The sequence below is a fragment of the Anopheles maculipalpis genome, chromosome 3RL (genome assembly GCF_943734695.1).
Source record: "Anopheles maculipalpis chromosome 3RL, idAnoMacuDA_375_x, whole genome shotgun sequence".
Lineage (NCBI taxonomy): Eukaryota > Metazoa > Arthropoda > Insecta > Diptera > Culicidae > Anopheles > Anopheles maculipalpis.
The window spans coordinates 82,703,946-82,716,766 of NC_064872.1; the positions used below are offsets into that span (position 1 = coordinate 82,703,946).

A 12,821-nucleotide genomic window follows, 5' to 3' on the forward strand; every position below is an offset into this window, starting at 1 on the left:
GGTAACGATTAATTTTTAACCCCTCGGAATAACCCCCAAAACGAGACCTACGGCAATGTTCGATCACTAAAACGGGGTTGACTCTGCGGCCAGCCATTGGCAAATCTTCGCAATCATTCATTGGCCAGAAGGCTTACACCTCAAAGCTTCCCTGCAGCGCGTTCGCTTGTTCGCTGTAGGTCAACAGAAAGGAAACGGCAACCCGATGATGATCACCATCAAGCCGCACACCCATCATTGCCTAGCCGCCTCGCTTCTGTTCCCACTTACATCCTTTTTCATCCATTAAAATGCACTTTCATCTTCTTGGCGAGGGCATTAAAAGTAAGTTTCCAGCCGCCAGCCACAGGGCACAGTAGCCGGCAATGTTTTATTGCGGTAGCTTTCCTTTCGATGCAGCGCGCTCTGCCCCTAATCACCACTTCAACTCCGATACACGTCCATCTTCTATCTTTCTCTCGTTATTTTTTTGTATCGCATGTCCGCTTATTATCCGTAGGTTCAGTCCGGCAGCAGGTCTGGTAGCTGCACACCAGCGAGCTACAACATTTGCAGAAAAAAGAGAGTAACACGATGGTGAAAAGTGCGAACACAACGGAAACAATTAATCGCGAAATCGACCGAGAAAGAAGATCAGCTCCAGGTCTGGTCGGAAGCGAGTTCATCGTGTGCGCCATTTGATGCTGAAACACTGACGCGGCAAGAGACCCTGCGAACGGGTCTCGGCGTATGGCAGCGAAACTTAATTAGGGTATAATTTATGAATCTGGCACAATGGCCAACAGTCGGAGGGCACACTGCTCTGGTGGTGGTGGTTGCTTTACCCAAGGGTCGAATGAGCCGTGATTAACCTGTGTGCATCATATCTTTCTCTCTTCCAAAGATGCATTACGCGCCTAGGGGTTTTAATGTTTTCCGCCAATTTTACTAAATGAAACGAAAGTGACGTTGAGCGTTGGCAGCGGGAAACAAGAAAAATCTAATTTCATTCATGCTACACGATGTGTCGTTATGAGGATGAAGATGATCATGAACATAGGAGCGGCCCGGTGGTGTAAGCGACAGCGGCGCCGCTCTTCAAACGGCAGGACCGAGGTTCAAATCCCACCCAGACCGTCCCCCCATAGTTTGAGGCTGATTACCCGACTACGTTGTATCGGCTAATCTAGTAAGCCATTTCGATTGCCAGTGTGACCTGGCCTTAGAGGTTGTTAAGCCAAGAAGAAGAAGAACAGGAGGACGCATCGGATTAGGAAAATCAACGTCAATTTCATTCTGATAGTGAGGGATCATCGCTTGATTGTGTTGCAACTGAGGTGGTTTGTTTGAAAGTAAGTTGTTAGTAAGTTGGAATCGAAAACGAGACACTTGCTGCAGTTGACGGTTTCAGGAGATGCTAGATGTTTGCTATATGCTTATTGCACATAGCAGTTGTCAAATTGAGGCGAAGTTCAACATCTTTGGAAGCGAAAGGGATTTGCCGTGTACGTGGAACAACTGGAAAACGCTTAGATTCACGTTACTGTCAGAAGACGTTGAAGCGTGGCGAAGAACCCGACATAAACGCTAATGCAGACATTTGAGGCTCTCCTATGTAGAGTAGAAGAAGCTTGCCAAAGGGTTGATCGTGTGGCACAAAACCATTGATTGGAGATTAAAGAAGCGACAAAAAACGCTGATGTACCGTAAGTAAGGATGATGTACCGATCAGACTGATCATGCCTTTGATGTCGTCTGAATCGTCGTCCATTTTGGCTCACAACTCACTCATATAGAATCTTTGAAATCCCACGTCCCACACACGCCTCTGGAGCATGAAGTTCAATTCAAAAGCAATCCTCTAAGCCACTATTTTGAAAAGAATTCTATTCACCAGGCTTCAGTAGGCCAAGCATGTCATGCGAATGGCACCAAACGTTTCAACCCGTACACCCGCTTTGTATCAAGTCGTCCATAAAATTATAGACCACTCGGTCAATGACTCGGCTTCTTTTGCAACTCAGCTGCGTGATTATCAATAAAACACCCTCCGCTCAATAATTGGCCCAGCAGAGGCTTGTGTTGAGTATGTTGGGGTTTTTATTATTTCACTGATAAGAGTTCTCTCTGATGACCTTTTTTGCTTTTTTGCTTCACACTGGAGTGCATTAGCGAGCACTGCGAAGTGTTACGGAATTATCAATTTCGAAAAATGGTTTTATTTGCTCTAAGCAAGAAAAAGAATGTGGCGTTAACTTGGATCACACAATACAAAAATCGCAGTTGGTTATTCATCGACATTTTTGGAGCCTCTAACGAAATCTTTCCCAATTATTTTGTGATCAAAATGGAAGGGTTAGTGATCCAATCTCTAAGGGATCGGAATGACCAGTGTAGATCATGCAATTTTTTATAAATCATCAAAAAACAATCTTTAAAAAATACTCAGAACAATACTTCAACAAAACTGAATCTCTTCAGCGCGTGGTGCAATGTTTTCCATAATTCAAACACTGCAAGCAATGATGGAAAAGAGGGTAGGCAAAAAACACCTTTCCATAATTTAATAAAAAAAAATTTTTTTCTCTTACTTATAACGCAATAGTATCAGCAAGCAGGCAACAACATTCCACAAGCTTTCACAGCCGTGGTTACACCTTTATCGCGCCACAGTGCCGAAAAAGGTGAAAGCCCACCGTGTCATAAACATAAACTATGAACGCACGATCGTGCAACATACACAACGAGACAAACAGACACAGACGCGCGTAGGAATGTTGCCATGCAAAAGGGTGGATTGTGATGGGATGAAGGTTTTTGGGGGCGGGAAATCGTTTTCATTCTCCATTTTTTTTTTCCTTTCTGTACGTTCTTTTCAAACCGTGTCTCGATTTGAAACACCTTTCTTCGCCGGGCTCTAAAATCACGTGCACAAGTCTCAAGATGCTTTTCACCTTTCAAGAGATTTGCTGGTCGGATGGAGAATAATTTCAAAAGCCTCCCCCCTGCCTCTCGAATCATGAACGTGGGTGAGAAAAAGGAAACACAACGCGACGACACAAAAGGCCGACACCTCACTAAATCCGATTGTTGTGAACACTGTTCACAGGAAAAAGGGTGTTTTTTCACGCTGGGCTCGGGTCGGGTCGGATGCTTTCATGCAGAAAAAGACCTGTGTTCTTTAACTATAGAAATGAGAGCAAAAAAAAGGCTCCTCTTTCAAGTCGTCTTCAAATCTGCCTCATTACCAAACAACTTTTGCCAGTATGTTTTCCGAATGCCCGTGTTCCGGACACACCTGCAGGTGGTGAGAGCCGCTGCTTAACTATGTTTGTTGGTGAACTATTTTATGTGTGTGAAATATTATGAAACGTTGCCTAATTGGTAAAAAACTTATAATGATCTGACAAGGAAAATTCTGCGAGCAGGGCCCGAGGCTGAATGCGGACGACTATGTGAAGCTGCTGGGCGCGGTCATCAAGCCCTGGATAACCAAAGTGATCAATGATAGGCCGTATGTGTGGCAACAAGATTCGGCACCCTACCCTATAAGGCCGCCAAATCGCAAAAATGGCTTAAAGACCGCCCCAATGTTTGGCTTCCCAGCTCTCCGGGCCTCAACTCGATGGATTGTGCCCTTTTTCGTGTGGCATTGGAAGCGTCCTGCAACACAAAAGCAGAATTAGTGTAAAAAATTAACACCTTTTTTGCGGCCCTATCCAGGGCTATGGTAGTCCGCGGGCTTGCTCCTGGCTTGCTGTCAAATTTATCGTGCACATCGTGTACAAAATGCATTCCCACAGCAGTCTCTCTAACTCTTCAAAACATACTCCCATTTCAACCTAATGTACGTGCACTTGCACGGCATTAAATTTCCCTCCGAAAGGCATCCTTTTCGAGCGCACAATCTAGAATCAAAATCTGATAAAGCACAACCAAGTCAGCAGCCCGAATGGCGTCTAAAGATCAAGACCCCTCCCCTCTCACCAAACACTGGCCTCTTTCTGCGTGAGTTTGTGTCGCAAAAGCACAGCAGCAAGCACAGAAACGGCCCTGGCGCCACAGTTCCTCACCTAAAATTAAAGAACAGTGTCTCGTGTCGCTTCAGAGCATGGCGGCGCGCCTTTAACGACTTCCGCAAACCGTCGCAAGCGTCGAGAGCTTCACGGCTAGTTCCGGTTTCGGATTATTGGAAGCAGAAAACGACCAGCAGCAGCAGCAGCAGAAACGGAAATCTGCCCCATTCTCCAACCTGGGCATGGAGAACATTTGGTGGATCGCAATTAAGTTAAGGAGCTCAAGTTGGTTTTTCCTTCGTTGTCGTTAGGACCTGAGCTCAACGAGAAAACGGGACGCTTTTGGCAGGAATTGAAACGCCTCTCTATGCTGCAGAATCGTTAAAAATCACTGCATAAATTATTTGTTTTAAATTGCGTAAAGTGTCTACAAATCACAGCCTTGTCGCTGTATCTCTTGAAGATAGATAAAGCAACTCCTCAGAGCAATGAAATGCAATCAGCGAAATTCTATTGATTCAATTTGCACAACAGTAAACGTCCACTTGTACGTCACGCTTTTTTATCGCTCTGACTTTGCTAAAGCAGCTGGTTCCTGTAGTTGTCGGACGAAACTACCATAAACTACCCAACAAGCAAAGGGGCCATGACGTTATCACTATGCCACAGAAGCGCACCGGAAGAGGAACGAAAAGACAGCAGTATAATAAGCACACCAAAACGAAACAGCTATGGCCATCGTCAAGTAATGGGTCCAAGGAGTGTGGCGTTTGCGATGTAGCTTCATCGCATTTCCGAACCAACTCTACAACGACTCAGGAAGCAGACGGCGACGGGACATTAGCTGTTTTCCCAGATAAGCAAGGACAGAAACGACGGGATGAATTTTAAGTTTGAATAATTATCTATCTGTCTTGCTTCTGCTGTAGAATATGGAGAGTTTGTGTAACTGCAAACGGAAGTTCCTAACATTTTGCGTCACTGATGACGATTGTCTATTCCAGAGAATGGGACCGTCCATATCAGGGGTTTGTTCTAGTCGAGCTAAACCAGAAATTTCCTGGACCCAAGAATTTTCGTAGCTGAAGGACCAAAGAAGGGAAAGATGAAGAAGATCACGCCCTATCTACAGCGGAGGGTGACTCAGGCATATCACAAAACTTTGTTTGATTTCATTTTAATAAGGGTGAGTGCGACGGGTTTTTTGGGACATTCGTGACACAATGAAGTCAATGCATCTTGGGTCAACAAGAGACATGTCTTTTTGTCGCTTTATGAGCTGATCTGATCTTCAATAAAGCATTAGATAAGAGTCCAAAAAGACTCTCGATTGTTGTCCGAAATATAACAAGAGCATTGTTCAAATCGACATCTGCCGCTCTATCCTTATAAAACTGCATTTTGCAGTAACGTTGCCCCACCCATTTCTTCTCGGTCGTTCCACCCAACATCGTCGATTGTGATAAATTGGTCTTTAGTTCTTTGGACGAAGCGACCGTCCCTTTTATTAATGGGATTCAATCAAACTTTTTTTACGGATAAAACCTCCCATAAACCTCTCAATCGGGCACTAATATCGATCGATTCTGCTCATGTGGCTGAGGTTCAAACTGTGCTAGAAGCTGGGGAATTCGTGCCCGATGTCGGGAACGTTTCTTACCATTATCTCGTCGTTTTAGTGGCAACAGTTTTGTGGATCGTCATTTTGGGCGATCCCCGGTATAAATTGAGAGACTAATTTCTAACTCAATTAGCAGTCTAGGCGTCGTGTTTGCGAAGGCATTAAATGCGAATTTATTGATATGGGCTTTTCCTAGACCGACTATCCGTGTGGAAACGGTTTCTCTGATCAAAGTTTATGATCGATCGATCGATCGTTTGGGGGGTTAATTTGTTTTAAAAAATCGATTCTTTTTTCTTCTCTTTCCCATGGGAATCTAAGATTGATTTCTTCACCAGATGTGTCAGAGCTAACCCCTGCTTTTACAGACACCTTTAAACATGTCTGTTATGAATTATAATATCACATCTATTTTATTACATGTAATCTTCCCGTTTTTAAAAGGATTTTTTGTTGTATCTTCTTGCCCTAAATATTAATCTTTGCCCGGAGCTGTGCATGTGTTTGATTTTTTTTATTTGTTTTAAACGGTTTGTTCGTTACACACCTTTTGTGATGAGGAAATGTCCCTTCACACCTCCCAGCAAGGGTAAACCGAAACGAGCGAAAGGATAAACACAGAAAACCAGATTTACTGCTTCGATGCGTCTCAAATTGTCCAATGAAGCTATTAGCACCGGGATGGGGAAAAAACATAAGCGCACGCACGCACGCACCATGGAACTACGGCAAAAGGAAACACGATACACGAGTGGTCTCAAATAACTCATCCGGGCCATTTGCCAGTATGCAAGTACAGCTGTGAGAAACGAACAACCGAACCTATTAAAAGAAAAGGTCACTTCCCGGAGGCTGTGGATGAAATCCAGGTTTTTGAGATCAAGTATTTCGATAAAAAAAATTCGAAAGTTTTGAGGTTGATTTTTGAGATAAAAAATAAATTCAAAATTATTTTAAAAAATGATTGAAAAACGATTCTTCTTCAGCTGAAGCTAAACAGAATTAAATGATGCATTCTCCTCAACGAGGGGATCGTTACCACACCAACGTCAACATATAATCTAGCCAGCTATTGACCTGCAAATTCAAATTTTGACCAAATCGCTTCTCTTCAGCACAATCTGCATAAAACACCGAACCGAATCGATCCAAGCAAACATGTTTCATTCTTATTGTGTCGTTCTAAGGGGATGCATTTTATCCAACTTACCTCTAAAGTACACCGAATTTGCTGTGATTTCGTCCCGCAACGAATGCTGGACTGCTTCGCCAAACACTTTCCAAGAAGGAACGGTTTTTTTTGACGTTGTTTTTCCGTTTGTTTTTCTCTCCAACACCACCGAAAGGGGATGAATCACACGTAAGTGGACCGGAGGAAATCACCGCTACCTCAACACAACCCACGGGAACACATACACAAACACACACACGCTTAGGCTCTCACACTACAGTACACCACCTAAAAAAGAAATTGCTGTTGTTGCTGCTCCAAAAAGGGGGAAATCCACTGCACACAGCACATACATACACACACACGCGTGCACTTCAACCCCTATAGCAGAGCGTACGCACACACACGCGCACGCACAGCTAGCTTCGCTCTCTTCACTTGCGTTGCGGCACAATTACGCTCGAACACATTTCCACGCAACGGCTACAACTCTGAGGCTGGGCTGGGACAGAAGAATTGGGCGAAAGAAAAGAAGAACACAAATCAACTCAATGATAACGATTCAAATTCCGGAGCGAATAAATATCGCATTTGTCGAACGGCTATGATTGGTACACTTGCATCTTTTTGGGATGCACCGCAAACGATCGTTAACGTAGAGAAGAACCAAAATCTATAAACCCCCCCGATGCTTCTAAATCTAATCTTCTGCCGAATTGGACAATTTTTTTTCTATTTCTTCTCCGTAGCATAATTTATGCTCGCTGTACCACCACTGCGCTGGCTAAGCTGCATTGCATATCATGGGCAAAGAAAAACACACAACACACCAAAAAATGCAACCCGCGACGTCGATGAAGAAACACACCCATACAAGCATACACCACACACAACCACATCCAGACACGCCTCATAGACGGGGCGTATATGGGCACACACCGCACTGAAAACGGCTCGCTCGCTTCCTTTCCGGTTGCGATGCGATCACGCCTATTTCGTTTGCATTTTCACTTGAAGCGGAAGCAATATTTTGATGCAGTTTGCTGTGCAATTCCGTACACATACCCACAGGACGGCAACACTATTTTTTCCATTCAAAGGCCGCAACGAAAATGGCCCTTAATTGATCATCTTTCTGCCGAGTGTTTCCCGTGCTTTCGGCTGATGCCTGCGATTCGCGGAATCGGCATGAACGAAAACCCGTCAGCAAAGAATGCTGTCGTAGAATCAATCAGAGTACCCGCACACTACTGCACCACGCACGCGTATTCTTCCTTCAGCATTGCATACACACACGCACACGTTCACGGAGCAGAAGAAAGCTCCCACAGAAAGCACGGCCGTCCGTGATGATGCGAATGATGACGCGCGCACTGGGACGCGTGAAATGAACTTTCGTACCCGTTTTCCGGGCCACACCACCACTAGTTTCGTGCGCTGGAAAATGCAACCCTCTTCTTCCCAACCCACCCCCGCGTCGTGTGATCACACTCACTTGTGCTACGGCTATCAAAACATACGAACGCAAACTCACCGAACGATGGAATCTTCTTCACTGCTGCAAGGTTTCGGTTTCGGCTGCTGCTGTCAGCTTAGCTGTCATGGGTGTCGTGGACGTATTTTGACCGAAATGAGCGGTCGTTTTTTTAACGAAGGTTTTTCAGTGTGCGTCTGACGTGTTTTTTTGTCCGTGTGAGTATAGCTTACGGCCCATTGTGATATTGGACGAAAGTGCCGAGGTGTATGGAATGGACGTTTTTAAATGTAATTTGTATTCTGGTTTGCTTGCTTTCAGGAGTCTTTTATTTAATAAATAAATATTACAAAAATTGAACTTGGATTTATAAGCTAACATTGACTTAATGTTTGCCGCAGCATGTGACTTAAATGCCAAAACTTAAATAACAAAATCATGAAGAACCATGTTAAAAAGTCATGCCGGACCGTAAACTTGTACTCTATGTGAACCACCAAAATCAAGTCAAGGAACCCAAGAGTGGTAACCAAATATCTTTCAAGATTTAAGAGACAATGAAAATCATTAATATGAGCTCTTGTCACGAAATACTTAAAGATAATCAGATTGATGGATGGATTATTGTCAACGACCGCCAACCAGGGCAAATTGTGCACTTTAATTCCACAACATCTTTTGATAGGGAAGACATATACACCTAATATATACAACGCCTAAACCAATTTGTTTTTCCTCTTTTAAGGAAATAAAAAAAATAATTTTAAATATTTTTTCAATTTTTGCCGATTGATACCCGCCTACGACCGGATAGGACCCATACGTCGGCTCTAAGAGTTTTCGGATTGTGCAGCTTGTATCTTTTTATCTACTTGTCGTATTTGTTTGAAATTTTCACCAAAGGTGAGGCGTTTGTTGTCTAATGAATTAAGCTTGGTTGATAATTTTCAAAATTCTTCATTTCTATTTTTCGTTTTCAAAGCTAAAAACTCCATACATATTCGTTAACCAATTGATCACTAACCACATAATTGGTTGAATTATTTACAACTGTATAATAAGGCTTTCTTTTGAATTATTTCGAACCAGAAAACTGTTTGAATATTCATCCGACACTATATAATCTACAATTTTACTGACCATAAATAACAGTTACCTTGTTTTATCCGTAAAAAAGTGATATTATTCTGATGATGTATATTAACTGAATTATTTACCTTTGGCCCAACTACAAAGAAAGCTTCTACACTCTGTTTAGTCACTGTTTCATTTTGTTCACAAAAAATCTGTTTTATTTTCAATAAACCTTAATTTCTAGTACAACTTTAACTTATACACCCGAACGAATCCATCCTCACCGCAGCTTGCCAGCTGGTAGCTCTCTTCGTGTGGTCGGAATGATAAGCGTTTAACCGTCATGTGATGGGCATTGCTAGAACAAGAAAGTTTATCACTTAAATGATTACTTTTAACATAAAACAAAGCGTTAATACTTACGCTTCCGTAATGGTGAACAGCAGATCCCACTGGCCCAAACCGTACAATTTAATCACACCACTCTCCAAACCAACCGCTACCAGGTACCGATCATCCGGAAGCTTCTTTCTGCCGAACGCTACCGCTGTGATTGATTCATTTTTGAGCTCCAAAACTGACCGTTGTACAAATGGTACCGCTGAATCAAGTTCCCCATTTTCTGCTGCAACCCATGCAACCACCTTCCCATCTCGTGATCCCGTTGCAAAAAGTTCCGAATCATGCGACCAGTCACAGCACCAGATAATACGCGTATGCACACCTTTCGTTTTGTCCGAACGCATAATCAGCTCGAACGAACCGTTCGGTTCTTTGCGGTGAAAGACGGAAAACGTCCGATCGCGTGACACTGCCAGCAGGTATAGACCGTTTGGTGAGAAAGCGAGCTGTGTTACTGTTAGCTGATGTGCGGTAAGATATTGCAGTACGCGCCACGTTGTTGTGTCCCAGAGTAGAATTTGTGCCTGCTCGGTCGACGTTGCACGGCATCCGGATGCAATGAGACTTCCGTCGGGTGAGGATGCGATCGCGTACAGTTCATTACCGTGTCCGTAAAGTTTTTGAATTTCGGGCCATAGTGTGTTTTGCATCAGCGTTTCTTCTGCCGGTGGGGATTCTAGTGCGATTGGGGTGAAGTAATGTTCCGGGTACATGTCCTTGATGTGTCGCGTATCGGCTTCGGCTTGTTCAACTTCAAATACCGCCTTGTTGGACAGTCCCAAGGAGGGGACTGAAGCTCCCATAGGGTTACCTTAAAAGATATTAACGAAACATATTTTAAAACTCCTTTTAATCATAATTTCCACCAACTTTCCACCTACTTTTGAGAACTGCATCACCTTCCGGATCGTTCGCAACACCACAAAGTGCTCTAAAGTTTTGCACAAAGTTCGACGGAGCTTGAAAGATTCGTACGATCTTCTCCTCTGCCGCACTGGCCAAACGATAGCGCGAAAGCAGCGTCAAGCATTGCATGTCGTACCCATGCACCTGAGGCCGGCCAATCTCGTGCCACGTTACCTCACCCTTTCTGATCCACGGTGCATGAATGCGGGTAGTTTGATCGGCGGACAGAGTCATCACGTACCTTCCACCGGCAGGATCCCAGACAAGATCTCTCACGCCGCCAAAGTGACCACCCAAAATGGTTCCCGGATTCCACAGTCCGCGTTGATCGTCATCTTCGTGCCACAGATGAAAGCTACCCTGAAACCCGTGTCCGATGATGGACCTTCCGTTGGGTGAAAATTTCCCTCCATAAAATCCAAGCGAAGAACCACCCACCTCACCCACCCGTACACTTTCCACCCAAATTCCGCTCTCCGACGGTGTCCAAGCGATAAGGCTTTTGTCGATTGAGCTCGACAGTAGGTGAAGTTTGCTGTCGTGAAATGAAAAGTGCACTCCATACACCCATCCTTCATGACCCTGCAGTACGGATTCCAGCGACAATGCATAATGATATTCAACACCATCCACCGTACGAATAGTAAACGTACGTTCCTCGATCGTTATATCCTCATCGTGACGGATTTCTTCGAAATCTTTTTGTTTCTGTAGCGACCCTCTGGGTGAGATGCGCCACAAACGAATGAATGTATCCTGAGATGAAGTGGCCAACAGATGGTCCTCACTATCCGGCAGCTGAACGCAATCCAACCCGCGTACCCAGTCAAAGTGTCCTTTCAGTTGTTCAACTTGAACAAAGTTCGTTTGGCAATCGTTCCCTCCCTGACGGACACACAAATTAACAACATCCGTATCAGTCGCGTACGCAAGCATGGTAGCGTTAGATCGTGCCAAGTTGAGTAACTTCATGGAAAACGTAAGTCCCGATCGTAAGTCGATCGTTTGAAAGCATTCGAAGGAGGTTGCATTCGCCAAATGCCACAACTTGATGGAACTATCAACTGATCCGGTTGCTACGATCAGGTTTTTCGTTGCTTCAACGAAAGCATCAACCACCGTCACACCCTTCGAATGTCCTTTCAGAACGAATCGAACCGGATCTGCTTCGGCACAGTCCTTCTTGGTGTTCCACAGTATGCATGTTCCATCATCCGATCCGGAAACGAGATGAATACCACCGTGACATTCGTCGGCATCCCGTACTACTCGGACCGTGTTTACCCTTGCTTTGTGCCCGACAAGTGTACGAATGATTTTTACCGAACCGTGATACTAGAAAATGGGGTAAAAGTATTCATCACAATTAATCTCTATAATTGAGTTCTTCCTTCTTAGTTGTTAGCCTTACCTTCGGATCAAACACGGCAATTGCGTTGTTAGCGGCGAAGTAAATCAAACCATCCGAACCCCAATCCAACGAATCCGGCGTACGATTACAGGCGGCCGATGTATAGATCGTTTCTACGGACATTTTGGCACTTTTGCTGTACGAAAAAACTGTAAACTAGCGAGCAGCATGTGCGCCACCAAAAACCCGGGCAATGTTTACAATGCAGTGGAATGTTTTGGATCGACTGTCAGTTTGACAGCCATGAGCGAAGCGTGCAAGGGCTGCAGCAGAAGTAGCGATCATTTTAAAATAACAAAAAATTAAATGAAGAATTGGACAATTAAAATAGACTTCAATGTACAGAAACAAATGTTAAAAAGCCGTGAACATAATGTTCCTATGGATGGGATGTCCCGCTTCGCTAGAAATAAGTTTATGTACAGCCATCACTTCACTTTCTACTGAGATCCGTAGTATCCAACCCACTAGTGATTGAACACATCAAATCAAGTGCAGTTCAAGTGCAAAATCTAGAATTTATGCTGTGATTTTGAATCTCTACAGGCAAACCCTAGAACCACAGTACCACACACACTAAAACGCGCCATTTTAACAGAGTTAGCTGAGTTTACCCGGGCTATTAGTAGTCTTTCGGGCATCAAGAAATCCCCGGCTGCGATATCCTGGGACTGAAGGACTACGAGGAATACACGTGGATTCTGTTCGACTTCGCCAAAGAGTTCGGAATCGTTCTTTGATTCCGTGAAGTTGTGACTGGCTGTATT

General features: G+C 44.1%; 1 protein-coding gene across 1 annotated transcript; it reads right to left on the reverse strand.

Annotated features, from left to right (window-relative positions):
• Positions 1-9,575: 9,575 nt before the first annotated feature.
• LOC126561895 (elongator complex protein 2) lies at positions 9,576-12,186 on the reverse strand. The gene is made up of 4 exons (XM_050218261.1): positions 12,055-12,186; positions 10,619-11,978; positions 9,759-10,548; positions 9,576-9,693 (listed from the first exon to the last, which is right to left on the reverse strand). Exons 1-4 carry the CDS (start codon positions 12,175-12,177, stop codon positions 9,576-9,578), a joined length of 2,391 nt encoding a protein of 796 aa, XP_050074218.1. The 5' UTR covers positions 12,178-12,186.
• Positions 12,187-12,821: the final 635 nt, after the last annotated feature.

Bases quoted from the DNA above. Each gene is read 5' to 3' on its own strand.
- LOC126561895 (XM_050218261.1), bottom strand. From the start codon at position 12,177: ATGTCCGTAGAAACGATCTATACATCGGCCGCCTGTAATCGTACGCCG. The intron at 11,979-12,054 runs GTAAGGCTAACA...CCCATTTTCTAG, and splicing joins TTGCCGTGTTTGATCCGAAG to TATCACGGTTCGGTAAAAAT. The intron at 9,694-9,758 runs GTAAGTATTAAC...TTCTTGTTCTAG, and splicing joins CTGTTCACCATTACGGAAGC to CAATGCCCATCACATGACGG.